Source organism: Ixodes scapularis, unplaced genomic scaffold, assembly GCF_016920785.2.
Source record: "Ixodes scapularis isolate PalLabHiFi unplaced genomic scaffold, ASM1692078v2 PGA_scaffold1__304_contigs__length_218370807, whole genome shotgun sequence".
NCBI classification, from domain to species: domain Eukaryota; kingdom Metazoa; phylum Arthropoda; class Arachnida; order Ixodida; family Ixodidae; genus Ixodes; species Ixodes scapularis.
The window spans coordinates 119,073,136-119,098,084 of NW_024609846.1; the positions used below are offsets into that span (position 1 = coordinate 119,073,136).

The 24,949-nt window shown below is 49.7% G+C and overlaps 3 protein-coding genes and 8 non-coding genes across 11 annotated transcripts; 2 read left to right on the top strand and 9 right to left on the bottom strand.

Moving 5' to 3' along the window:
- The first annotated feature begins 1,771 nt into the window (after window positions 1-1,771).
- On the top strand, window positions 1,772-3,629 carry LOC121045736. Its single transcript, XM_040498903.1, has 2 exons — window positions 1,772-2,388; window positions 2,865-3,629. Exons 1-2 carry the CDS (start codon window positions 2,236-2,238, stop codon window positions 3,627-3,629), a joined length of 918 nt encoding a protein of 305 aa, XP_040354837.1. The 5' UTR covers window positions 1,772-2,235.
- Window positions 3,630-4,739: 1,110 nt separating this feature from the next.
- LOC115308291 lies at window positions 4,740-6,540 on the top strand. The gene has a single exon (XM_040223611.3). It carries the CDS (start codon window positions 4,887-4,889, stop codon window positions 6,138-6,140), a length of 1,254 nt encoding a protein of 417 aa, XP_040079545.3. The 5' UTR covers window positions 4,740-4,886; the 3' UTR covers window positions 6,141-6,540.
- A 2,185-nt stretch (window positions 6,541-8,725) lies between these two features.
- On the bottom strand, window positions 8,726-8,797 carry Trnaq-cug. The gene has a single exon. It is a non-coding gene; the product is annotated as a tRNA-Gln (tRNA).
- A 6-nt stretch (window positions 8,798-8,803) lies between these two features.
- On the bottom strand, window positions 8,804-8,875 carry Trnae-uuc. The gene has a single exon. It is a non-coding gene; the product is annotated as a tRNA-Glu (tRNA).
- Window positions 8,876-12,022: 3,147 nt separating this feature from the next.
- Trnaq-cug lies at window positions 12,023-12,094 on the bottom strand. The gene has a single exon. It is a non-coding gene; the product is annotated as a tRNA-Gln (tRNA).
- A 5-nt stretch (window positions 12,095-12,099) lies between these two features.
- Trnae-uuc lies at window positions 12,100-12,171 on the bottom strand. Its single transcript has one exon. It is a non-coding gene; the product is annotated as a tRNA-Glu (tRNA).
- Window positions 12,172-15,731: 3,560 nt separating this feature from the next.
- LOC120851040 lies at window positions 15,732-16,862 on the bottom strand (the record flags this gene model as incomplete). The annotated part of the gene is made up of 1 exon (XM_040223613.1): window positions 15,732-16,862. A coding segment is annotated over one exon (1,131 nt), but the record flags the coding sequence as incomplete, so codon positions are not given.
- A 532-nt stretch (window positions 16,863-17,394) lies between these two features.
- On the bottom strand, window positions 17,395-17,466 carry Trnae-cuc. The gene has a single exon. It is a non-coding gene; the product is annotated as a tRNA-Glu (tRNA).
- A 7,027-nt stretch (window positions 17,467-24,493) lies between these two features.
- On the bottom strand, window positions 24,494-24,565 carry Trnae-uuc. Its single transcript has one exon. It is a non-coding gene; the product is annotated as a tRNA-Glu (tRNA).
- Window positions 24,566-24,724: 159 nt separating this feature from the next.
- Trnae-uuc lies at window positions 24,725-24,796 on the bottom strand. Its single transcript has one exon. It is a non-coding gene; the product is annotated as a tRNA-Glu (tRNA).
- An 81-nt stretch (window positions 24,797-24,877) lies between these two features.
- On the bottom strand, window positions 24,878-24,949 carry Trnaq-cug. The gene has a single exon. It is a non-coding gene; the product is annotated as a tRNA-Gln (tRNA).

Sequence of the window (24,949 nt, forward strand, 5' to 3'; positions counted from 1 at the left end):
TCCACTGTCAATCGTTCGACAGGCTTCACCCCCGCCTTCCTTACATTCGGAAGAGAGTTGGCGAATCCCATGGACCGTGTCCTAAGGGCGAACGCCGGGGCAAACGACGCGCAGTCGACACAGACTGAACACGCGCGCTCGCTACAAACTCGGATGACGGAAGCCTTCTTGGAGGCCCGTCACAATCTCGGGGTAGCGCGAGCTAAACAAAAGGCTCAGTACGACCGCTCTCGCCGAGATCTCCGCTACAAAGTAGGCGATCTCGTGCTCAGACGAAACCACGTTTTGAGCGATGCCAGCAAAGGCTTTTCTGCTTCGCTGGCACCGAAGTGGCTGGGCCCGTACGAAGTGTGAGAAATACTTTCACCGCTCGTGTACAAGCTGACTGACCAAGAGTCACGAAAAGTCGGAGGGCCAGTGCATATTTGCGATCTCAAACCCTACCACAGAAGGGAAAACGAGGAGCAAAACCCAAAGCCGCTCTTGCGCAAGAATGCACGCGAAACGCGAGACGACGCCAAAAACGAGGCGCCCCGCTACAATCTGCGAACTCGGAGAAACTAATATCCGGAGTTTCGCAAAAGCAGTCCCAATAAGTGGCGAAATGTCACACTAAGGGAAGTGCAAAAGCAAAGAATGCACCAGCTGCCTTCGCGAACGCGTCAGCCACCATTGTTGGCAAGCCGTGACCTAAATACAAGGCCACCTCAGCGTTCGCTCTCGGATCATCCCGTACGGGGATTCCCCACATACGGCATCTGAGGGAAAGGGTAGGCGTAACGCCCATTGGTCAGTTACTGCCGCCCAGGCTCATATGTGTCACTACGTCATCGTACGGGCACGGCGAGAGCAGTCGTCACAAGCGGCGAGACCGTGATGTCATTCTGCCGCAGTACGACTCCACAGCAACATCCACGAAGAGGATCTCCAGCCAGGACGGTGCTTCGGGCCGTTCGGGGGCTGCGTCAGCCTGTTTCCTGGCTCCGGGGTTTTCGACGGCGTTCCTGGTCCACGGGTGCTGGCGATTCCTCGAGCAGCCCCGCGACGCCAGCGGACCAGGGGACCGAACCAGCGGCCCGTCGGCTACTCGAGCCGCCGGGACCGACAGCCTGCGCGGGGTCCTGCCCGCCCTTCTACTTCGGGATCCGCGCGGCGACGGACAACACTCTGTCCAGGGGCCGGCTGTTCCCGTCTAAAGGGCTCCACGAACCACCTCCACGACGGTGAGCGAACGCCGCAAACGTCGCAGCAGACCGTATTTGTGAAACCCGGCATGTGGGGTGTAGGCACCGGACGCGGTCGTTTTTTTTAGTTCTTTTTGTTTTTAAGAGCCGGTAGGACATTTTGTTTTATTCAAGTCATACCTAAGCCTTAAGAAGGGGGGAGTATGGGAACCATGGGGTTCCCTCTATCCCTATCTAGGCCTAGCTTCAAGCAGGCCGTGGGAATCGTCGTCACCAATGGCGTCGGCCTCCCGGATACAAGGAACCACGAGGCCGAATTCCCCGAAGGGGCCGGCTCTCCCTTGCCCAGTTTGGGTGAACGCGCCATCGGCACACCCTTGGGAGTTGTAGGAGTCGCTTGTGTATTTAATCGTTTCCTGGAAACTGAGGTAATCGACCTTCAACCGTTCGGATGGGGGCAGCCCGACGGCTCGCCCCAAGGATAGCGGGATGAGCGGCTTGAGCCCTTTTTAATCTTTGGCCCGGGAAGGAGACACACATTCTTGCCTGTCGCCGCGAGGTAGTGCAACACCACCTAGACTACTTCAAAGCCTCTGCATATCCTCCTCTCCCAGTACGTGACGTCAGCACACTACGACGGAGCGGACGGAGCCGTCTCGGTTTTTTTCGTTCGTCGCGCGGAGGAGGCAGGACGGCGGGGTCGGATTCCGCGACCTTGGAGCGGCAGTTTGGCAGCTGTCACGTGCGCGCGGAGAAGAACAAGCCGTTGCTTCGTATTTCACGAAAATAAGAAGCGTTATAATTAAGCTGCAGGTTGAAAAAAAAAAGTTATATTGGTCGTAAATATATCTATTTATGACTGTAAAATATTTGTAGGATGTAGAACTTTTCAAAGACTTGCGTTCCGCGATCTGATCAATCTTATTTCGAGCCGATCTGGTTATTCACAGCGAAGTAATCATCATCAGCGGGGATCATGGCCGACCGTTGGTGACCGACTGTGCGATCTTTGTTTTGCGGAACGAGCCTTTCTCGCAAGTGAACCGTGAAAATGCCTGGACACTGCTGTGTTCCCGAGTGTCGCGGGAACTATGACGGCGAGGAGACTGTGCGTGTGTTCACGTTCCCATCGGATCCCACCAGAAACGCGCAATGGATACGAGCCATCCCACGTGAGGACTTCACGCCCGGAAAGCGCTCAGTGGTAAGAGCAGCATTCGTAAGTTTTCTTGTCGGATGTCAGTTATTGTGGGTCCATATTCTCGCTCTTCATGTTGCTTGCTTGGAATCAAATATCTACTCTCTAGAAATGTGTGTATTCACGATTTCCAGTTCTGCTACACTTTTACGTCGAAGTGTAGCGCAGAAAACTGCGATGTGATGCCAGTCATTCGACCCTTCACTCGCGCTGCATTTGTGCCTTTGCGTTGTGGTTATTTACTTTTACCGACTTAATTTTCTTAATTTTTTCGATAGCATGCCATCGCAAGAAAATTATCCCGCGAATAAATTTCACATTATAGTTACGATTACATAGCCAATTTCGAATCGCGAATACTATATTCTGAAAAATATTCCTCAAATGTCGAACGAGCGAAAATGAGGTCCTTAACAGTAATATCAAACTTGTGACCCCTTCTAGTTTTTAAAATGCATGATTTTTTTTTTTTTTATCTTCAGGTATGTGAAAAACACTTTCAAGCCTCAGACATTCTCGATTCAACGAGGTATGTGGACTCAAAAACTGGCAGAGTGATCGAAGCCAAACTGAAGCTTTCACGTCTCCGCCCTGACGCCGTGCCACGCATATTTCCTAACTGCCCGGCGTACCTGTCAAGTTCCACTGCCAGCACATCCCGAGAGACACCTGAGCAGAAGAGGATTCGCCTCGACGCAACTTCTCTGCGAGAAGCCATCAGCCTCTCTCTCGAGATGCATAAAGAAGAAGAAGAGAGAAACAAGGTCGAAACATTTCAAGCTCTCCTGGATTGCCTTCCATGTCTCAAGGTGTCCCAGTTCTGGACAGTTATTTCTCGGCAGAACTGCCTACTGTTCCTGAATCTTAAGGTGGACAACGCCCCCTTAATTCGGCAGTCAATTACAATCTCCGAAGACCTCTCCGTGAAAGTGTTCTTCCAAGATGTCCAGGTCACGAAGATTGATGGCATAGACGCCATTCCAAGAACAGTAAACGACATGCGAGATTTGTCCCGTCTGCTGGATGCTGTGGAGTCTTTGGAGGAAATGCGTGCATCCGAGACCGAAAACAGAGTCAGTGCCATACTGAAACTTGCGCTTTCACTCCTTGAAGATGTTACAAACTCTAATCTGAAAGATGACGAGCGGCATAGCGCTTTGAGCTTCTTGAAAAAACAGGTGGTTCTACTTCTCAGCAAGACACCTCAGTACTCTTCAGAGTTGCTAGTTTTAGAGCGCAGCTCTTAGGGGCCCGTTCCCGGCTTGAGCGGCGTCGCCGTCGCCGTCGCCGTAACCAAGGTCATCCCAAGGTCACGTGACCCCCAAGGTCACGTGACCCCCAAGGTCACGTGACCCCCAAGGTCACGTGACCCCTCCCAAGGTCATCTCAAGGTCACGTGACCCCACGTGACTCCCAAGGTCACGTGACCCCTCGAGGTCACGTGACCCCTCCCAAGGTCATCTCAAGGTCACGTGACCCCAAGACCCCACGTGACCCTTTGAAGGTCACGTGACCCCTCTGAGGTCACGTGACCCCCGAGGTCACGTGGTCTCCTCCCCAAGGTCACGTGACCCCTCCCAAGGTCATCTCAAGGTCACGTGACCCCAAGGTGACCCCCACGTGACCCCTCTGAGGTCACGTGACCCCTCTGAGGTCCCGTGACCCCCCGAGGTCACGTGACCCCCCTCCCCGAAGTCACGTGACACCCCCCCCCCCGAGGTCACGTGACCGCCCCCCCCGGAGCATATTAAAGAATGAGGGGAGGAGGAGGGGTCTACCCTCCCCTCAGTACCCTTCACTCCTCCTCCTCAAGAGCTGCGCTCCAATTCGGCGTTACAGGGATTTGTAAACGGCTTTCACTTTTTTTTCAAGCCTTCTCTTTACCATTCTCTCCTCATGCTTACAGGTTCTTGAGGAGTTCTGCAAACTTGAAACTTCCTCACCAGTCTACTATACGACGTGTTTGTGGTTCCTACGAAGTTAGCCCAGCGGCCGAGCAGCAAAGTACTTCCCTTTTATCATATGCCAAGAAGCTGGCTACTACGATGAAGCAACACGAAAAGACAGTGGTGCTCATGATGGATGAAATTCATTTGCAGCCCTATTTTGACTACAAAGGCGGATCAGTTGTTGGTGCTGCCAGTAATAGCCCAAATGCAGCAAAGACTGCACACGTCTTTATGATGCAAAGCCTGCTTTCATCCCAGAAAAATGTTGTCCATATTCTTCCAGTTGATCAAATCAATGCGCAGCAGCTGCACACTGTTCTTCGCAGCATCATTACTGAGCTGGAGAACGTAGGCTTGCATGTGGTCACTGTCATCACAGACAACAACTCCATAAACAGAAAAACAATGTCCCTTTTTAAAACACCACCGGAACTTTGCAGCGTCTATCCACATCCCTCAGACCCGGAGTGTCCTCTTTTCTTTGTTGTCGACCCTGTTCACATACTAAAGTGCGTGAGGAACAATTGGATTAATCAGAAAAACATCGGAACCTGCATGTTCTTCCCTCCCATCAAGGGTCCTTTCACCAAACCATGGACAGCGTCGTTCAAGACGCTTCGGGAGCTTCACTCAAAGGAACAGGACCAGCTCATCAAGTCCGCTCCAACCCTATCGATGAAAGCGCTGCATCCATCCAACATGGAGCGACAAAATGTCAAGCTGGCTCTGAAGGTTTTCAGTCCATCTACAATCGCAGCCTTAGAGACCTGTGGGCTTCGACTTGGCTTGGAATATGCCGCTGGAACAGCAGAGTTCTTGAAGATTGTCGAAAGGTGGTGGAGCATCGTAAATGTTAAGACGTGCAACAAGGGCCGACGACTTCGAGATGACTTCCAGTCTCCAGTCACGTCTTTGTCAGGCCCACAAATCGAGTACCTCACCAATGTGATAGAATGGCTAGATCTGTGGCAATCCCTGAAGTTTGACACAGGCAGGCTCACACCGGACACTCACAGTGCCCTCCGACTCACGACGTCCACCTTGGTGAAGCTGACAAGCTACTGCCTTCAAGAGATGGGATTTGACTACGTACTACTCGGAAAATTCCAGACCGACTGTTTGGAAGACAGGTTTGGAAAGTACCGACAGCTTGCTGGTGCCCAATATCATGTTTCTATAAGACAGATATTTGAATCTGAACGGAAGCTTCGCCTTCAGAAAGTCCTCCAGCTCCCAGATATGGAGGTGGCAGCATCTGCAGTCGAGATGGATGGGTCTGTACTGGACAACTTCAGGATTGAAGTGACGGACATGGACATTACTAACAAGGCTCCAAACCTCGCAGCGATCACCTACGTGGCAGGCTACTGTGCTCACGCTGCACTCAAGAAGCTCTCCTGCACTGCCTGCAGAGCAAACTTAGTGCTGGAACGTGACATCCAAGTTGAGAACTCGGACATCATCAGAAGCATGAACCGAGGTGGACTCAAGTTCCCCCAGCCAGCTGTCGTCAATGCTGTGGTCACAACAGAAATAGTGCTTGACAAGCTGAGGAGCGAGAAGTATGCCACACAATTCCACGGGTTGCCAAACCAGAAAGCGGCACTGCTGACACTCACGCATAATATATTGGATGACTCCAATGATCTCGATGTGTGTGATAGTGGTCATTCGCCACAGCTGGTGATGCGTCACATTTTGAGCGCAGCAACGAACATTGTACTGAACAACTATTGCAAGACAAAGAATGACCAGCTGGTTCTCAAGAAATTAACCCAAAAGCGAAAGATGAAGACTCTGAAGCACTGACGCTATTTTGACTGACCTTACTTGTGATGACTTCATGTGACTGATTTTCATTCAGTCCACACATTCCATTTTTAGTGTAAATAAACATTCAATCATTGAACTTCTGTGCTGCACAAATTATGATCCAGGGTTATAATATCATAAGTCTACTTGATTTTATTGAATTAAGAGCCAGATTATTGTAGAAAGTCGTGAAAAATAGTATGAAATACTGAAGCTATAGGAAAATGGTAAACCTCATTATTTTCCTAACCCCATGTTTAGCAAACTAAAATATCGGGAGGCACACGGGAAGATTTCTTAAGTCGGAATTTATTGAGTGTACAAACGTCCACTTATTTTATGAACTCTACATATATCCATTAGACCTAATTCGCGAAATATTTGGCCCGCCAAAATTGAAAACTGTGCAGTACCTTAATATATGTTTGTAATTAAAGAATTTGACTCTTAGTGCTATACTAGTAAGCACCTGCATGTACACCCATTGAACTACAGCTCTAATATTCAAAATAAATCGCCGAATGGGTTTCCTAATTTACAGAGCACAAAAGATCAACAGCAGGATGAATAGTTTTCCCGATGCACGGAACAGCCGAGCGCGCATCTAGGGACGCCGCTGCGGGAGAGCTCAACGCCGAAAGAAGCCGAACTTCCAGGCTGGTCGTAGTGTGATGACGTCACGAAGACGTGGAGAGGCCTTGAGCTAGTCTAGGTGGTGTTGTCTGGGTCCACTTGGACTTTATTAAGCTTACTCGCTAAGTTCGAAGGTCACGGCGCCAATTTGTTTTGACGCAGCGAAGTGGGGGGTGTTTTCCCCGTAGAGCAGTAAAGTATCGCCCCGATTGGAGAGTTCCCCCAGGGGTTTAGCATTGTTTCTCTTCTTAGAAAAGGGAAATAACGAGTTCGGTGGTCTTTCTGTGATTGGTGGAGGACCCGCTGGCACTGGGGCCAATAGAATTGTGTGATCGTCCTGATTGGACAGGCCCTGTGTCAGCGGGGAGTTTTCTCGTCCGCGCTGGCGAGAAAACGTTGAGTTTGAACAAGCCCGTGCGCGGAGCAAGTTATCTCCCGCGGTCCGCCGGTCCGCGTAGCTTAGTCGCGAGCGACGAGCAGTTTCTTTTGAGCCTCACCGTGCGCGGTGGGCACTTTGCGCCGAGGCGCGTTTTTTTCGCCTTTCTACTGCCGTGAGCGGACAGTAGAGTCCTGTAACCAAGTTTGCTGTTGTCGTTTTAATATATTTGTTTTTATCAATCGTTGCTCTCGCCTTTGAGCGTCTTTCTTCGAGGCTCCGCCACCACCAACGAGCAAGAAGCGACCATCCTTCGCGGCTGTCCACGATCGCCCGGCCCTGACCTACGACTTCTAGGAAGGACCGGGACAAAACAACCTGGTGACCCTCAGGGAGGGACGCATTCTTTACTGGAGTGATTATGAACGCGTCCTGTTTTCGAGTGACCTTCTACCGGTCTCCCCGGGCGCGTCTATTTCCCGAAGGCTACATAAGCCGGCCACCCACCTGTGGCCGGGGCTCTTGGTAAGTGGGGGCTACGCTCGACGGAGTATTCATCGTTATTTTACTGCTCCCCCTTTTCCGTGATCCTGCCAGTTAAGGCAGCGCGGACCCTTCTCCTGGTGATCCTGTCAATTAAGGCAGCGCCAACCTCATTTCTCTTTTGTTCCGCCTCCGGGCGCAAAGCGTGTGGCGTAAGGCCAATAAACACGTTTCTACGGTATCCCTGTGTTTGGTGTGGTCTCCCGTCCACCGGAGCCTAGCGGCAACCAACGGACGGACCCGGCCGTAGCCGTCATAGCAGCGGACTACGGGGGGGGTTTGCCTCACAGCGATCAGAAAAGTAAGTCGAAACCCACCTTTTGCAACCCACGAGTTACGGAGTGGGTATTTGCCTCACTGAGGACTTTGGGGTAAACTAGAATCCCACACGGTTCTGGTCGTTGTCTCTTATTTCTTCAAAACCAGATCGGCGCCATTTGTCCCTCGCGACTTTCTTCACTTTGTCGCAACTAGTGAACGCTTGCACGACTGCTTCATCCGGAATGTTCGTAGGCAGCCAGTGTACCTTAAAGGTCTTCTCCCTGGTGTTGGGGTCGATGACGGCGCACGTTTTTCCCTTGATAACGAGAATCCGCACTTTCACCATTTTTTCCTTCGCCAACATGTTGTGTAGTGTGAGTATCCAGACGTGATTATATTGGTAAGCACCAAACCCGGCAATGTCCTTGAGGTTGATGGCCGATTTCAGTGCGTCGGCGAAGTCGTCGATTTTATAAGGTCTCCCCGACGGGTCGCAGTGCAAAATGACAGCATTAAAAGAAGACCGACCTGTTGGCAGCGTGGGCAGAAGCATCCTGTATTCCTGGTGGGCGTTGTTTCCTGGCTGAACAGTTGATTCCCGGCTAGTGCTAGCCGTTATCGCCGCTCCGACGGAGCTCATGATAAGACGTCCGTCGCGCTCGGCAGCCGGAAGTCCAGCCGCTAGACCACGCCGGAACGGGAACAGGAGAAATACATTTGCTTTATATCCAAATCGGCACCAAATAGCTGAAATGAACTCGTAAAAAAGAGGTCTCACCGAGATTTGAACTCAGACTACTGGATTCAGAGTCCAGAGTGCTAACCGTTACACCATGAGACCCAGCCCTTCCGACGCCGGGAATCGAACCCGGGCCTCCTGGGTGAAGGCCAGGTATCCTAGCCGCTAGACCACGCCGGTTTTTTTTTTTTTTTTTTTTATTTCTTTATTGCAGGAGGAATGCAAAAACGGTCATGTCACTTTAAAAAAATACACTGCCAGACTTATTGCAGGGTACATTAAAATCCTCGCATTTCGAGGAGCGGTTTACAAAGGTATAGCCACTCGGGTTTCGTTTTACGGTTTGAAAAAACACTTTCCACTTGCTTATCAAGGCTGAAAAAATAATGATGCACTTCTTTCACACTGGGGTCGGCATGACGGACCGCCATGCGCGACCTCCAAATACTGCACAAGCCCAACAACATAATCATATCAAAAGGTATGCCATCATCGTTACTCACATTCAAGAAACGTATGACTGATTGGCTAATGCACAGTTGTTTCTTCAACGTGCGCTGCAGCACATGCCAAAAAAACACCGCATCCCAGCAAAAAATGAAAACGTGCTCGATGGTCTCAGGTTTCTTACACAAAATACAGTCTACCGACCACGGAACATCAATACCCTTTCCTACAAGCCACACCTTAGTGGGCAGTGTATTGGAATGCAGTTTAAAAAAGAACCTTTTAACAGAAGGGGCAACGCACATATTCTTCACTCACTTGAGCACAGCTAGACCACGCCGGAACGGGAACACCAGAAAGACATTTGCTTTATATCCGAATCGGCACCAAATAGCTGAAATGAACTCGTAAAAAAGTGAAAGCCGTTTACAACTCCCTGTAACGCCGAATTGGAGTGCAGCTCTTAAGGAGGAGGAGGGAAGGGTACTGAGGGACACGTGTTCCGAGAGCACGTGACGTTGGTGGGGTCACTTAGGGGCAGTCACGTGCCCCCCTTAGAAGTCACGTGACCTTGGGAGGGGGTCACGTGACCTCGAGGTGTCACGTGACTCCCCAGGTCACGTGACCAAATTTTTCCGCTAGATTTAGCGGGGAAATTTTTCCGCTAGATTTAGCGGGGAAATTTTTTCCGCTAGATTTAGCGGGGAACTTTTTCCGCTATATCTAGCGGGGAAATTTGTCCGCTAGATTTAGCGGGGGAAATTGTTTCCGCTAGATTTAGCGGGGAAACTTTTACCGCTAGATTTAGCGGGGATTGTTTCCGCTATATTTAGCGGGAAAATTGTTTCCGCTAGATTTAGCGGGGAAATTTTTTCCGCTAGATTTAGCGGGGACATTTTTCCGCTAGATTTAGAGGGGAAATTGTTTCCGCTAGATTTAGCGGGGAAACTTTTACCGCTAGATTTAGCGGGGATTGTTTCCGCTATATTTAGCGGGGAAATTGTTTCCGCTAGATTTAGCGGGGAAATTTTTTCCGCTAGATTTAGCGTAAAATTTTTCCGCTAGATTTAGCGGGGAACTTTTTCCGCTAGATTTAGCGGGGAACTTTTTCCGCAATATTTAGCGGGGAAATTGTTTCCGTTAGATTTAGCGGGGAAATTGTTTCCGCTAGATTTAGCGGGAAAATTTTTTCCGCTAGATTTAGCGTAAAATTTTTCCGCTAGATTTAGCGGGGAACTTTTTCCGCTAGATTTAGCGGGGAACTTTTTCCGCTATATTTAGCGGAGAAATTTTTTCCGCTAGATTTAGCGGGGAAATTTTTTCGCTAGATTTAGCGGGGAATTTTTTCCGCTAGATTCAACGAAGAAATTTTTTCCGCTAGATTTAGCGGGGGAATAGGGAGTTTTCGTAGATCGTTTTCGCCGTCCCGCAAGGCCCTCCGCAATCCGCTACAATAGCGGGAACTCCACAGTCAAGGCTATCGGCGCGCAGGCGCAGTAGCGACTTCTTCGTTGCGGAACGCTTAGCGGAGGGGGTAGCGCGGTCTACGAAAACTCCCTAATGTTTCCGCTAGATTTAGCGGGGAAATGTTTCCGCTAGATTTAGCGGAGAAATTTTTTCCGCTAGATTTAGCGGGGGTTGTTTCCGCTATATTTAGCGGGGAAATTGTTTCCGCTAGATTTAGCGAGGAAATTTTTCCTCTAGATTTAGCGGGGAAATTTTTTCCGCTAGATTTAGCGGGGAAATTTTTTCCGCTAGATTTAGCGGGGAAATTTTTTCCGCTAGATTTAGCGGGGAAATTTTTCCTCTAGATTTAGCGGGGAAATTTTTCCACTAGATTTAGCGGGGAAACGTTTTCCGCTAGATTTAGCGGGGAAAATTTTTTTCCGCTAGATTTAGCGGGGAACTTTTTCTGCTAGATTTAGCGGGGAAATTTTTCCTAGCCGCTAGACCACGCCGGAACGGGAACACCAGAAAGACATTTGCTTTATATCCGAATCGGCACCAAATAGCTGAAATGAACTCGTAAAAAAGTGAAAGCCGTTTACAACTCCCTGTAACGCCGAAGTGGAGCGCAGCTCTTGAGGAGGAGGAGGGAGGGGTACTGAGGGCCACGTGTTCCCAAGGGCACGTGACGTTGGTGGGGTCACTTAGGGGCAGTCACGTGCCCCCTTAGAGGTCACGTGACCTTGGGAGGGGGTCACGTGACCTCGGGGTGTCACGTGACCCCCAGGTCACGTGGCCCAATTTTTCCGCCAGATTTAGCGGGGAAATTTTTTCCGCTAGATTTAGCGGGGAACTTTTTCCGCTAGATTTAGCGGGGAAATTTTTTCCGCTAGACTTAGCGGGGAAATTTTTTCCGCTAGACTTAGCGGGGAAATTTTTCCTCTAAACTTAGCGGGGAAATTTTTTCGCTAGATTTAGCGGGAAAATTTTTTTCCGCTGCGGAAAAATATTTTCCGCTAGATTTAGCCGGGAAATTTTTTCCGCTAGACTTAGCGGGGAAATTTTTTCCGCTAGATTTAGCGGGGAAATTTTTTCCGCTAGATTTAGCGGGGAATTTTTTCCGCTAGATTTAGCGGGGAAGTTTTCCGCTAGATTTGGCGGGGTAATGTTTCCGCTAGATTTAGCGGGGAAATATTTTCCGCTAGATTTAGCGGGGAAATTTTTCTGCTATATTTAGCGGGGAAATGTCTCCGCTATATTTAGCGGGGAAATGTTTCCGCTAGACTTAGCGGGGAAATTTTTCCTCTAGATTTAGCGGGGAAATTTTCCCGCTAGGTTTAGCGGGGAAATTTACCCATAATGCACCGCGCGGTTACACCGACGGCGACGCCGCTCAAGCCGGAAACGGGCGCCTAAGAGCTGCGCTCTAAAAAGAGGTCTCACCGAGATTTGAACTCGGATTGCTGGATTCAGAGTCCAGGGTGCTAACCGTTACACCATGAGACCCAGCCTTCCCACACCGGGAATCGAACCCGGGCCTCCTAGGTGAAAGCCAGGTATCCTAGCCACTAGACCACGCCGGTTATTTTTTATTTCTTTATTGCAGGAGGAATGCAAAAACGGTCATGTCACTTTAAAAAAATACTCTGCAAGACTTATTGCAGGGTACGTTAAAATCCTCGCATTTCGAGGAGCGGTTTACAAATGTCTAGCCACTCGGGTTTCGTTTTACGGTTTGATAAACACTTTCCACTTGCCTAACAAGGCTGAAAAAATAATGATGCACTTCTTTCACACTGGGGTCGGCATGACGGACCGCCATGCGCGACCTCCAAATACTGCAGAAACCCAACAACATAATCATATCAAAAGGTATGCCATCATCGTTACTCACATTCAAGAAACGTATCACTGATTGGCTAATGCACAGTTGTTTCTTCAACGTGCGCTGGAGCACATCCCAAAAAAATACCGCATCCCAGCAAAAAATGAAAACGTGCTCGATGGTCTCAGGTTTGTTACATAAAATACAGTCTACCGACCACGGAACATCAATACCCTTTCCTTGAAGCCACACCTTAGTGGGCAGTGTATTGGAATGCAGTTTAAAAAAGAACGTTTTAACGGAAGGGGGAATGCACATATTCTTCACTCGCTTGAGCACATCTTGGCCCCCGCTACATACTACAGTTCTATACAACGGGTCTGGAAACAAACTTATCAATAAATCGCGTGTAAGTGTTTTCTTCTTAACAGCAGACAAATATTCAAAAGAAAAACGGGCAGACAAAAATAACACCGCGTCTACCACCTCCTTTTGATATCCAACTAATCTCTTAAGTTCGCCGCCATGGGACGAAACGAGAAAAGATGGTAAATGAGGAGACAATTTGGTTTGTATAAATGCACGTATGAAAGCATGCTCTTGGTCTCGTAGAAAAAAAGAATCGGGACACAATCTGCTTGCAAAACAAATGCAAGAGACCGAGACCACCGTGACGAATCCCATGGAAAAGATTGTCTCTCCTCATCGGCTCCCACTTTGAATTCCAAATAAACGTGGCAAAAACACGGTGAAATTTCTGCACATTCAAGCGAGCACAATGAATGGCCTGCATCACGTACCATAATTTTGCAATGAGAAAAATATTACATACTGTCGCTCTGGCAAATATGGACAGCTCACGCTGCTTCCAACGGGAAGCGCGTCTGTCCAGGTCGGCGGCGACTCCCGACCAATAGGATTTGCTTTGCCGGCAACATTTTAGTGGCACACCGAGGTAAGTGCACGGCACACAGTCCCAACACACCCCTTCAAACACCGAAGGGGTTGTGGCCCACTCTCCGTGCCAAAACCCACGGCACTTGCTCAAATTTATGGCTGCCCCTGTAGCCTTACAGAAGTCTCTTGCCAACTTCACAGCCGCGCTAATACTTGGCTTATCGCTACAAAAAATCGCGACATCATCTGCATAGCTCATGACTTTTATCTCCTCATTTTCCATCCGGAATCCGTGACATTGATTACTGTTCTGAACACTTAAACAAAAAAGTTCCAAATAGAGGTTAAACAATAACGGCGACAAGGGACATCCTTGTCTTACGGATGTTCGCACACGTATCGGTTCAGTCAATTCCCTGTTCACAATGAGCCTAGTGGTACACTCTTAGTACGCCATTTTAACCCCGTCCAAAATACGCTCGCCCACATTCACGTGCTTTAAAACATCAAAAAGGACATCGTGCTTAACACGATCGAAAGCCTTATCTAGGTCCAGTTGAAGCATGGCAACTTGGCCCATGCCATCGTCACATGCCTCCAAAACAGTTCGGGCAACGTGCACATTCGTCAAAATAGATCGACCCTGTATTCCACAGGTCTGATTATCTCCAATGAGCTGGCAGGCAACACTCTGGAACCTCCCCGCTAGGATTTTAGCAAAAATCTTGTAATCTACATTACACAGAGTTATCGGTCGGAAAGCAGTAACTTGACGTAGTTTCTCAACGTCATCGCTTTTGGGAATTAACACAGTGTATGTACGTGAAAAAGACGGCGGCAGTACTTTCCTTTCGTATGCTTTACAAATGACTTCTAAAAAAAGCGGACCGATTACGCTTTTGTATTTCTTATAAAATTCGGCGCATATCCCGTCCGGTCCTGGCGTTTTCGAGCTCGGCAAATCGTCTATTGCTCTCTCGACCTCTTGAAGAGTGATCGGCTCTGTGAGGTTTTCCTTCTCCTCTTCCATTAGTTGCGGCAGGGACTCTAGAAGTTTTCCACACATAAGGTCCTGCCTTCCTTTAACTTGGGTTTCAAAAACTTGCCTATAGTGTGCGACAAAAGCCTGCTCAATACTACTTGGGCTCGTGTTAATCACTCCGTTGTACTCGATTTCGCCGATTTCGTTGCGAAGCGCGAACCTTTTCTCATCCGCCAAAGACCGTTTAGTAGGCTGTTCTCCCATCAAGTACTTCTCTGATCGAGCCCGAACAATGGCTCCGCGGTAACGCTCTTGATGAAAAAGCGCCAGGCGTTGCTTAACCGTTTCCAAATCTTTAAGAGCTGTGCCAGGTTGCTCACACTCAGCTCTTGACAGAGCTTGCAAATCTTCGATTAAGCCACGTTCGTCGCATCGCGCCTCGTACGCTAAAATCGACGACCTTTCGATAGCGAGCATCTTCACTTCCTGTTTGATGAGCTCCCATGTCTCGAATATATCGCCCCTTGCGGTTTTAAAAAACGTTTTGAAGACGTTATCTACCGCTGCAAGAAAACTTTCATCGTCAAGCAGTTTTGTGTTAAGCTTCCACAGCTTCCAGTTAAACTTGGCCTTCGGCGGCGCTTTTTCGCCGATCGTTGTCGAAATCATGCAATGATCCGAAAAAAACACTGGTGTGACGCGATACTTTCTTAACATTGCTGCCGCGGAGGCCGATACGTATACTCTATCTAGGCGCGCATGAGACGACGCTTGGAAATGGGTGAAACGAATCTCGCTCGTTTCATTCGTCACCGTTCCGGCGTCAACCAAGTCAAAGTCTTCAACCAGTTCGCTTAAAACTTGCGCACTCTTGTCGCTGCTCCGCCTCAGGGGCGTTCTGTCTGCTGCCCTTACAACGCAGTTAAAATCGCCCAACAACACAATCGTTTTATCACATTCTAGAAAACGGCGTAAGCCAATAAAAAAGGAAACACGGTCTTTAACCGTACTAGGCGCATACACACAAACAATTCGCCACTGAAAAGACGCCAAGGAAAAATCACACATGATGAACCGCCCTTCCGTGTCGGTGGTTACAGCTAACTCCGACAAGGGCAGGGACTTTTTAAGAAAAAGAAAACATCCGGCAGAAAAACCAACCGCGTGGGTGACACAAACTTCGTACGACGGCAGAAAAGGCCTAAGCGCACTAGCAACCTGTTCCTCCTCAGCCATTTTAGTCTCTTGCACCGCTAAGAAATCGGGTTTCTCTTTAAGCAGCGAACGCTGCAATTGGTATTGTTTTTTCCTGGCGCTCAAACCTCGAACATTTAGCGATGCGACCGTTATTGCTGGTTGGAACGTACAAATCATGTGTTTTGCTGTAGCACTTGCCTTGGCATTCGGACGTCAGTCTTTGTAACCAGGCGTTAGCCGCCTTACTTGCTGTTGAGTCGCCTCCGGTCATCTGGGGTTAAGGTGGGCGTGGGCTGGAAACGCCCCTTCTTTGTCCTCTCCATCCAAGGGTTGGGCCTGGGTGTCATGCCCGGCGTCGATGGAGGGTTCTGGTCGAGACCACGCTTGATGGACTCGGTGGTTTCGTCCATAGTGTCGTGACCTTCGGAAGGCGCCTTCTCGAAGGTCGGGGGGGAGGCCTCGCGTGGGGCTACGGTCTTCTCCATTGGCGTCGCCGTGGGAGGGGGCGCCGCGCTGTCTGGTTCAGGAAACCCACCAGCCACCTCCTTCTTGTCCTTTACAGGAGAGACTTCAGTCGAGCCGTCCGCTCCAACAGGATGACTGCAGGGCTCACCAGACGGTGGAGCTTCGTCTTGTTGTCCCTGAGCGGAACGCTCAGCCTCGTCGATATCCATGGTCAGGGGCGAAAGGTCTTCCGCCGCCGCTCCACCAGTTACTTGGGCGTAGGTTTTTACGCACTCCTCTTTCTCGTGGCCGAAACGTGAGCACACCGAGCACTTAGGCACGCGGCAGTCGCGCCTGTTGTGCCCAGCACGCTTACAGCGCAGGCAGACCGACGCCCTCCCTGGGATTACGATAAGAACGTTTGCTCCCTGAAGCCGCAGCTGATGAGGCATTCCGTCGGGCGTGACGCCGCTCTTCAGCGTCATGCGCGCCACCCGGGTAGTCGACTCGATGCCCTCGAATCCCTCGACGCGCCACTTCTCACGTGCGACTTCTATAACCTTGCCGTAGGGTTCCAAAAACTTGCTCACCGCGTCGTCGGTCACATGATACGGGACCCAATGGAGGCGCAGACGAACTTCCGTGCTGCTGGGGTCGATGACAACACATTTCAGGTCCTTCACCTTCAACTCTTTGCAGTCGATGAGCCGCTCCTTGGCTTCCGGCGTTCGCAGCGTGGCTAACCAGACGTGGTTCATCTGGAAAGCACCGAGCGCCACAATCTCGGACAGGACGGCGCACCGCTTCAGTTCTTGCCGGAAATCTTCAATACGATAGGGTCGGCCTCTCAAATCACAGTGCAAAAGTACTGAATTTAAAATCGTTGCACCCGTTGGGATGGGAGGCAACACCACCTTGTAGTCGTCGGCAGACGATGACGCAGCAAAAGTACCGCGGCCAACTGGGGCCGCGGTACTTATGAGCTCTCTTACCGTTACACCATGAGACCCAGCCCTTCCGACTCCGGGAATCGAACCCGGGCCTCCCGGGTGAAGGACAGCTATCCTAGCCACTAGACCACGCTGGAATGGGAACACCTGAAAGACATTTGTTTTATATACCCACCGGCACCAAATAGCTCAAATGAGCTCATAAGAAAGAGGTCTCACCGAGATTTGAACTCGGATTGCTGGATTCAGAGTCCAAAGTGCTAACCGTTACATCATGAGACCCAGCCCTTCCGACTCCGGGAATCGAACCCCGGCCTCCTGGGTGAAGGACAGCTATCCTAGCCACTAGACCGCGCTGGAACGGGAACACCTGAAAGACATTTGTTTTATATCGGCACCGGCACCAAATAGCTCAAATGAGCTCATAAGAAAGAAGTCTCACCGACATTTGAACTCGGATTTCTGGATTCAGAGTCCAGAGTGCTAACCGTTACGCCATGAGACCCAGCCCTTCCGACGCCGGAAATCGAACCCGGCCCTCCTGGGTGAGAGCCAGGTATCCTAGCCACTAGACCACGCCGGAACGGGAGTATCTGAAAGACATTTGCTTTTTATCCGCATCGGCACCAAATAGCTCAACAAATGCGCTCAGAAAAAAAAGAGGTCTCACCGAGATTTGAACTAGGATTGCTGGATTCAGAGTCCAGAGTGCTAACCGTTACACCATGAGACTTTTTTTTTTTTCTTTATTGCCTGTTTTTACGTTTGTACAATAGGATATATACAAAGGAGGGGTTAAAAACACGTCAGCCGTAACTTGGCTGCCGTGGAGTCATTAAAATTCTTTTAGACACACCAAACCATCAAGAATGGGCAACCAATCGGGCTGTTCGGGCTGTGCCCGGAACACTTCACGCATGCCGGCAACACTTTCGATAATATATTCACGCGCCGAGCGGACTGTTTTATCAGCGTGATTTACGCCTACTCTTGTTTTCCATCGACTGTGAAGGCCCAGTAGTAGGATCATATCATAAGGTACGCCATTTACATTCTCTATTGATAAAAACCGTATACCTCTGGCGGTGATCGGAAAATCCTTTTTGAGTGTGCGCTGGATTATATCCCACAGAAATACAGCGTCCCAGCAGTAAATAAACACGTGTTCTACAGTTTCTGGCTGCTTGCATAAAAGACTAAACGTAGACCATGGCACGAAGATGCCCTTTTCCTCTAACCATGGCTTTACGGGTAAAACGCCACAATGAAGCTTAAAAAAAAAAAAAAAAGGATTTAGCATTAGGCTTTACCGGCATCTTCTTCACTCCTTTTAGAACATCTAGGCCAGGGCCTTCAGAGTATAGGGAACGATAAAACGGCACAGACAGCAGAACATCAACCAAATCTCGATACAATTTTTTCCGTGACACGGTACTAAGATAATCTAAGGAAAAAAGGACCTTCAACATTCGAAAAGAGAGTAGCACTTCTCTCAAATACCCTCGCACAGCGGCACCTGTCCCTGTGGATGACGAAACAATAAACTCTGACAAAACGTTTTGCAGAAGAGCTTCAACAACTGTGCGCAAAAAGGCATCCCTCTGATCTCGTAAAAACATGAAGCGTGAAACAATCTGACGTATGAACAAATGGGACAATCCCAAACCACCACTTGGCATCGACCTAAATAAATTCGTTCGAGCGGAACGCTCCCACGTCGAAGACCAAATAAAAACGGCAAACACTCTATGCAGCTTTTGCACATTCATACGTGACATACACAACACTTGCAACATTCATACCAGACTTTTGATATTAAAAGCAGATTACACACGGTCGAACGCGCGAACATAGATAAATTCCTACCCCTCCACCCTTCCGCCTTTAATCAAACATTTTCGGTATCTTTGTTCCAATAATTTGTGGTTTCCTGATAATGTTCTAAAGGCACTCCGAGATACTTCGTGGGCAAAGTCTCCCATCTAACATTCATGAACACTTCTGGCTTACTTGACCAGTCACCGTGCCAGAAACCCACGCATTTATCAAAGTTCACCACGCTACCAGTTTGCGCGCAAAAATACGGAACCACATTTATCGCTTCACGTACGCTGTTTCAATCGACACTGATAACAGCGACATCATCCGCGTAGGAAAGAACCTTTACTTCACTTGACTGCAATTTATAAGCACGAATATTACTACTATGAATAAGCTAAACAAAAGGGCTATAAGTAGAGCGCGAACAGTAGTGGCGAAAGCGGGCAACCTTGCCTTACAGAAGTCCTAACTTTGATACCTTCGGTGACTCCCTTATTTACGATCAAACTAGTCGTGCAATTTGTATATGCCATCTTCACGCCCTCAAAAATAACAGAGCCAAGATTCGCATGCTCTAGAACACTAAAAAGTACCTCATGCGAAACGCGATCGAACGCTTTTTCTAGGTCGAGCTGCAGCATCGCCACTCGTCCAGAAAAAGCATCACAGCACTCTAGCACAGATCTGGCCACGCGAATATTTGTAGCGATAGTGCGCCCTTTAAAGGGACCATGAAAGGATTTTAAAATCGAATTTCATCCACCGCACGTCGTAAAAGGTGTGAAAAGAAACACAAAAACACAAAAATAGGGAGCCAAAAAAAATTATTTGGTATAGAACTTTTAAAAGAAAACTGGACTATTTTGCGCCTTCTTTCCTTCGAAAGCTCTCTGCCTTTTCCCTACGATGCATCCGCGGAAACGGACCACGTCAGCCGAATCCACGTCGCCTATTGGGTAAGAGCCTACTTCACCAGCACCGCGATCGTAAACAATAAATGGCCGGCGAATGTTTCCTAAAAGTTTTGTTAAATAATATTAAGATCCACATTTTGTAGCATAATTAGAGATGTGTGGCGAAAATTGCCAAATTTGATAATGCTGAGAGCCAAGCGCCATCTATCGTGTGGTAAACGAAGCAACTACTGCGCGTGCGCAGTAGGGCAGGGCCGACAGTTACTTGGGTCGCTTGGGTCGCGACGACCGACGAACGTTTATTTTCTTTGATTTCCTTCCTCTCAAAACTCTGACTGACTGAACGTTTATTTTTCTACGTGTTCTTCTCGCGCGTGCCGACTTCAAGCAGCAAGAAAAAAAGTACTTAAAACAGACCACGACGAACAAGAACGCTGGATCCACAAACACCCGAGAAAAGCGACAACGGCCACGAATCCACCGACTCCGACGAAGCGAGCCGCTCAGAATATAGGCCTAGCAGGCACTCCGACCCGGCGCAACGTTGCTTCGTCGCAAGACCGCCTGCCTACGACCGGCTGGCGTGCTGAATGGAATATGCCCGCGCTACCCTTGTGGACCCTTCCCGTATTATAGTTTGATCGCTGACCTCAATTTTAGATTAAGAGGTGAGGTCAATCTCTTCCCCTTGTTTTCCGAGGCGGTGTTGACGAACACTCTATGAAAAGGGACTCTCGTCGATTCTATCTTCTTGTTTTGTGTGATATAGAGCTGAAATAAACGCCGTATGGATTACCTTCGTAACACGGTATGCACACTTTGTTATTGGTATGCCTTTTTTATTCTGACAGACTGCACGTCACTGTCGAGCTATAACAGTTTCCGGGAGGTATACGTGCAATGCCGGTCCAACCTTACTTTGCCGAGTGTCCCGTCAGTATCGAGTTGCAATCGTAAAAGATCGGTCCCGAAGCGCTTACCAACAGCGCGAATACAGCACTTCCATCAAACGCGCGCGTCCGCTCCGAGTGTGAACAGGTATTTACGTGGTTCTTGCTGACACTCGTAGTTCAAACGTATATTTTTTAACGTCCGCTCGCTCCTGCATCTCCGAGGCCACGAAAAACGCTGCGGCAATTTATTTCCATCTACGTCGCTTTGCAAACGACTGACACGGGCCGCCTTTTACCAACAATATCAGTTGGGTTGACTGCTGGAGTCTACACCGGAAGACTCGCTGCACTTCCCAACAAGCATACCGGCGTATGGGACTAGTCCCATGCTGTCGCTGTAGCGCAACATATCTCATTGAATTTCGCTCAGCTGCGATGCGGCGATGAGAGGCGCCGATTCAGAAAATACGTCGGTGACATCAGCGCAGTAAAACCTACCGGCGAACCCCAACTCGTCGCCGCTAACGCTCCCATTCTCCCACTGCCGAGAGAACTCCTGGTTCCGGAAACAGCGTACGTCACGGCTTGTTTTGCGGTCAGTTGGAGAGAAAGAAAAAGTCGATATTTCGTTAATTTTTTGTGTAGAAGTTAATAAACCGAGACGAAAACGGATGGCTGTTCGGCATTCAGTGAACATTGACGGTTTAATGCAAAAGTTATCTGGAAAAAGTAAAAAGGTCATTTCATTGTCCCTTTAATACCGCACGTCTGGTGCGGTTGCACCACGGATTGTAACCGTCTAGCCAGAACTTTCATAAAAACTTTGTAATCCACATTGGTTAAACTGATTGGTCTATACGCTGATAGACAGAAACTTTACTGGATCTTCAGACTTGGGAATGAGCACAGTGTGTGCCCTTAAAAACGAGGGCGGCAACAAGTGAAATTCGTAGGCCTCGGCCAAAACCTCATGCAGTGCAACTGCTGCCTCACTTTTAAAAGTTTTACAGAAAACTTCCCCAAGGCCATCAGGCCCGGGCGTCTTGCCGGGACTTAATTCATCAATAGCTTTTTTCAATTTCTCCAATACTGATTGGCACTTCCAAGCTTTTGCAAGCCTCCTGATCCAGGTGCGGCATCGATGACAAAAAACACGTTTTATAACCAGTACCTAAAGAGGACTGTTCCCTAGCAGATTTCGATAATGTTCTAAAAACGCTTTTTCAATCACATTCTTATCGCGGGTTAGAGTGGCGCCGTAACTTCTCTTTGATTTCGTTGCGTTTTGCGTATCTTTTTTCGTCGCTAAGCGAGCGCTTCGTCGGGTTTTCTCCCATCAAATACTTTTCACTACGCGCCCGCACAATAGCCCCTCTGTACTTTTCAGCATCGATCATTTCCACTTGACTTTTAACATCTCTTATTTCTTTCGCGAACTCGCCGGGTTTCTTGCCTTCTTCGGCTATGAACATGTCTAACTTGCGCCGAAAATCGCCCTCTTTAATTTTTTTCTGATGAGTTATGACGCTACATCTCTCGATAGCGATCATTTTGACGTCCTCTTTAAACAATATTCCACCTTTCCCCCCACTTTGCTTGGTCATTCGCCCTTATATTTTGAAACAATTCTTTAACTCGAGAAATAAAAGCTTCCTCGTTAACTAGACATCCGTTCATCTTCCATAGCGCCCATTCCCAACGCGGTGATTTCTCCTTGTTCCCAAGAGTAAAAAATATCAAAGCATAGTCGCTAAAAGACACGTGTTTCACCTCGTAGTGGTCGCAAAGGGGAACAAGTTCAAGTGAAATATACGCTCTGTCTAGCCTCGCATGGCTATTACCCTGAAAGTGGGTGCACTGAACCCTTTCTTTAGATGCACAAAGAGTGACGTCCTCTAATGTATTTCTTGCAATAATTTCGCTCAAAGAAAAGGTACTGGAATCTCGAAAGATCACTTGATTCGCTCTATCCTCTGGAGAGGAAACACAATTAAAATCGCCAAGAAAAATAACCACCCTATTACAGTTGAGATATGATTCGATACTTTCAAAAAAACTTTACGCTCACTTTCTTGGTTTGGCGCATAAATACAAACAACCCGCCACCCAACATTAGAAAAGGAAAAATCACAATCCAGAAGACGGCCAGAGGAACACGAATGTACAACCGTTTCAACAACACATACTGATCGGCGAATAAATAAACAACAACCTCCGGAAAAACCAATCGCGTGCGAAACGCATATATTGAAAAGAGACTGAAAGGGTCGCACCACACGGTCCGTCTGTTCATGGCTTTCGACTTTCGTCTCCTGCACGGCGATTATGTCAAGCCCATGCTCGGCAAACAGGCGGCTCAAATGGTATTGCCAGCGTCTCGCTGAAAGGCCACTTACGTTAAGCGTGGCGACTCGTAGGGCAGACTCTATAGTCTAACAGCCATTAAAAATAAAAGGGACGGACCGTATGGCGCTTACCTAGAGTCGGGCGGCCCACTCCTCTGACTCGTCACACACCTTCCAAGACTTTCGAGCCACCATCGAGACCGTCGCCTTTCCTACGCCGTCATGGGGGTGGCTTGGCACCCCTGACTACACCTGCAGCAACGTTCGGGACGGCGCCGGGCCGTCTCAACCTTGTAGGTGCCGTCTTGGCACGCGGCTCCTCCTTGATCGCTGCCTCTAAGTCAGCGCCGTTGTCGTCCCGAGTCCGCTTTGCGGCGGGCTCCGGTATCATGGCAGTCTCCATGGGCACGTCGCCTGGTTGTTCAGAGGAGGCGTCGTCGCATCTGTCAGCTGTCTTGACTCCAGGCCTCGACGCCTCAACGGACTGAACGTCAAGACTCGGCCTGGCTCGTCGTCCCAGCACCAGGTGCCACGTTGACCGCGGGCGTGGCCGTGCCGCTCTCGGGCGCCGCCGCCGCTCTCTGCGATGGTGCCGCCCCGCTGACCGGACCCGCGATGGCCTCCTCGGCGTCGGCCTCGTCCATGAGAAGCTCGGAGAAATCCGAGCTTCTCATGGACGAGGCCGCCGAGGCCCTTACGAGGCCGCCTCGCCTCCCACAGGGCCCACGGCCGCCGCGTAGGTCCTTACGCACTGCTTGCCGTCGTGGCCGAACCGTCGGCAGACGTTGCACTTGGGGACGCGGCACTCCTTGCGGATGTGCCCCGTCCGCTGACACCGTAGGCAGAGCGGCGCCCTGCCCGGCACGACAACGAGAGCGAGCTCACCGGCGACGCGCAGCTGGTGCGGGATGTCGTCGGGAGTCACGCCCCCCTTCAGGCGCAGCACCGCCGTCCGCGTCATGGTGCTGACGCTGTGGCAGCCGTCGATGTGCCACCGCTCCCTGGAGACGTCCAGGACCTTGCCATAAGGCGCCAAGGCTGCCCCTCACGTCGTCGTCGCCGACGTTAAAAAGCAGCCAGTGGAGCTTGAGGCATACGTCCCGGTTGCCCGGGTCGACGACGATGCACCGCCGCCCCTTGACGACGAGCTCCGACTCCACCGGTAGTTTCTCGGACCCTTCGATAGTCTTGAAGGTGACGGCCCAGACGTGATTCATTCGATACGCCCCGAGGGCGACAACCTCGGGGAGTAGTCCTAAGCGAGCCAGCGCGTCGCGAAAATCTTCAGCGCGATACGGACGTCCCTTAACATCAGCATGTAAAAAAACCGTATTTACCACGAGTGACCCGGTGGGCAGCGAAGGCAGGATGACAGCGTATTCCTTATCTTCAACGTCCCTGATACCGCGGCCCGGCTGGGCCGCCGAAACCACTCCGTCGGAGCTAGACATTCCGCGTCCGATCGCTTCGGCTGCCGGAAGTGGAATCACTCGACCACGCCGGAACGGGAACACCTGAAAGACTCGGCAACAAATAGCTCAAATGTCCTCATAAAAAAGAGGTCACACCGAGATTTGAACTCGGATTGCTGGATTCAGACTCCAGAGCGCTAACCGTTACACCATAAGACCCAGCCCTTCCCACGCCGGGAATCGAACCCGGGCCTCCTGGGTGAAAGCCAAGTATCCTAGCCACTAGACCACGCCGGAACGGGGACACCTGAAAGACATTTGCTTTTTATCCGCATCGGCAACAAATAGCTCAAATGTCCTCACAAAAAAAAAAAAAAAGGTCCCACCGAGATTTGAACTCGGATTGCTGAATTCAGAGTCCAGAGTGCTAACCGTTACACAATGAGGACCCAGCCCTTCCGACGCCGGGAATCGAACCCGGGCCTCCTGGGTGAAAGCCAGGTATCCTAGCCACTAGACCACGCCGGAACGGGAACACCTGAAAGACATTTGCTTTTTATCCGCATCGGCAACAAATAGCTCAAATGTCATCACCCAAAAAAAAAGAAAAGGTCCCACCGAGATTTGAACTCGGATTGCTGGATTCAGAGTCCAGAGTGCTAACCGTTACACCATGAGACC

What these genes read in the sequence shown, in the direction of transcription:
- LOC121045736 (XM_040498903.1), top strand. Translation starts at nt 2,236, where the DNA reads ATGCCTGGACACTGCTGTGTTCCCGAGTGTCGCGGGAACTATGACGGC. An exon ending in CGCCCGGAAAGCGCTCAGTG is followed by an intron (nt 2,389 to 2,864) that starts GTAAGAGCAGCA and finishes TTTTATCTTCAG; the next exon opens with GTATGTGAAAAACACTTTCA.
- LOC115308291 (XM_040223611.3), top strand. Translation starts at nt 4,887, where the DNA reads ATGTTCTTCCCTCCCATCAAGGGTCCTTTCACCAAACCATGGACAGCG.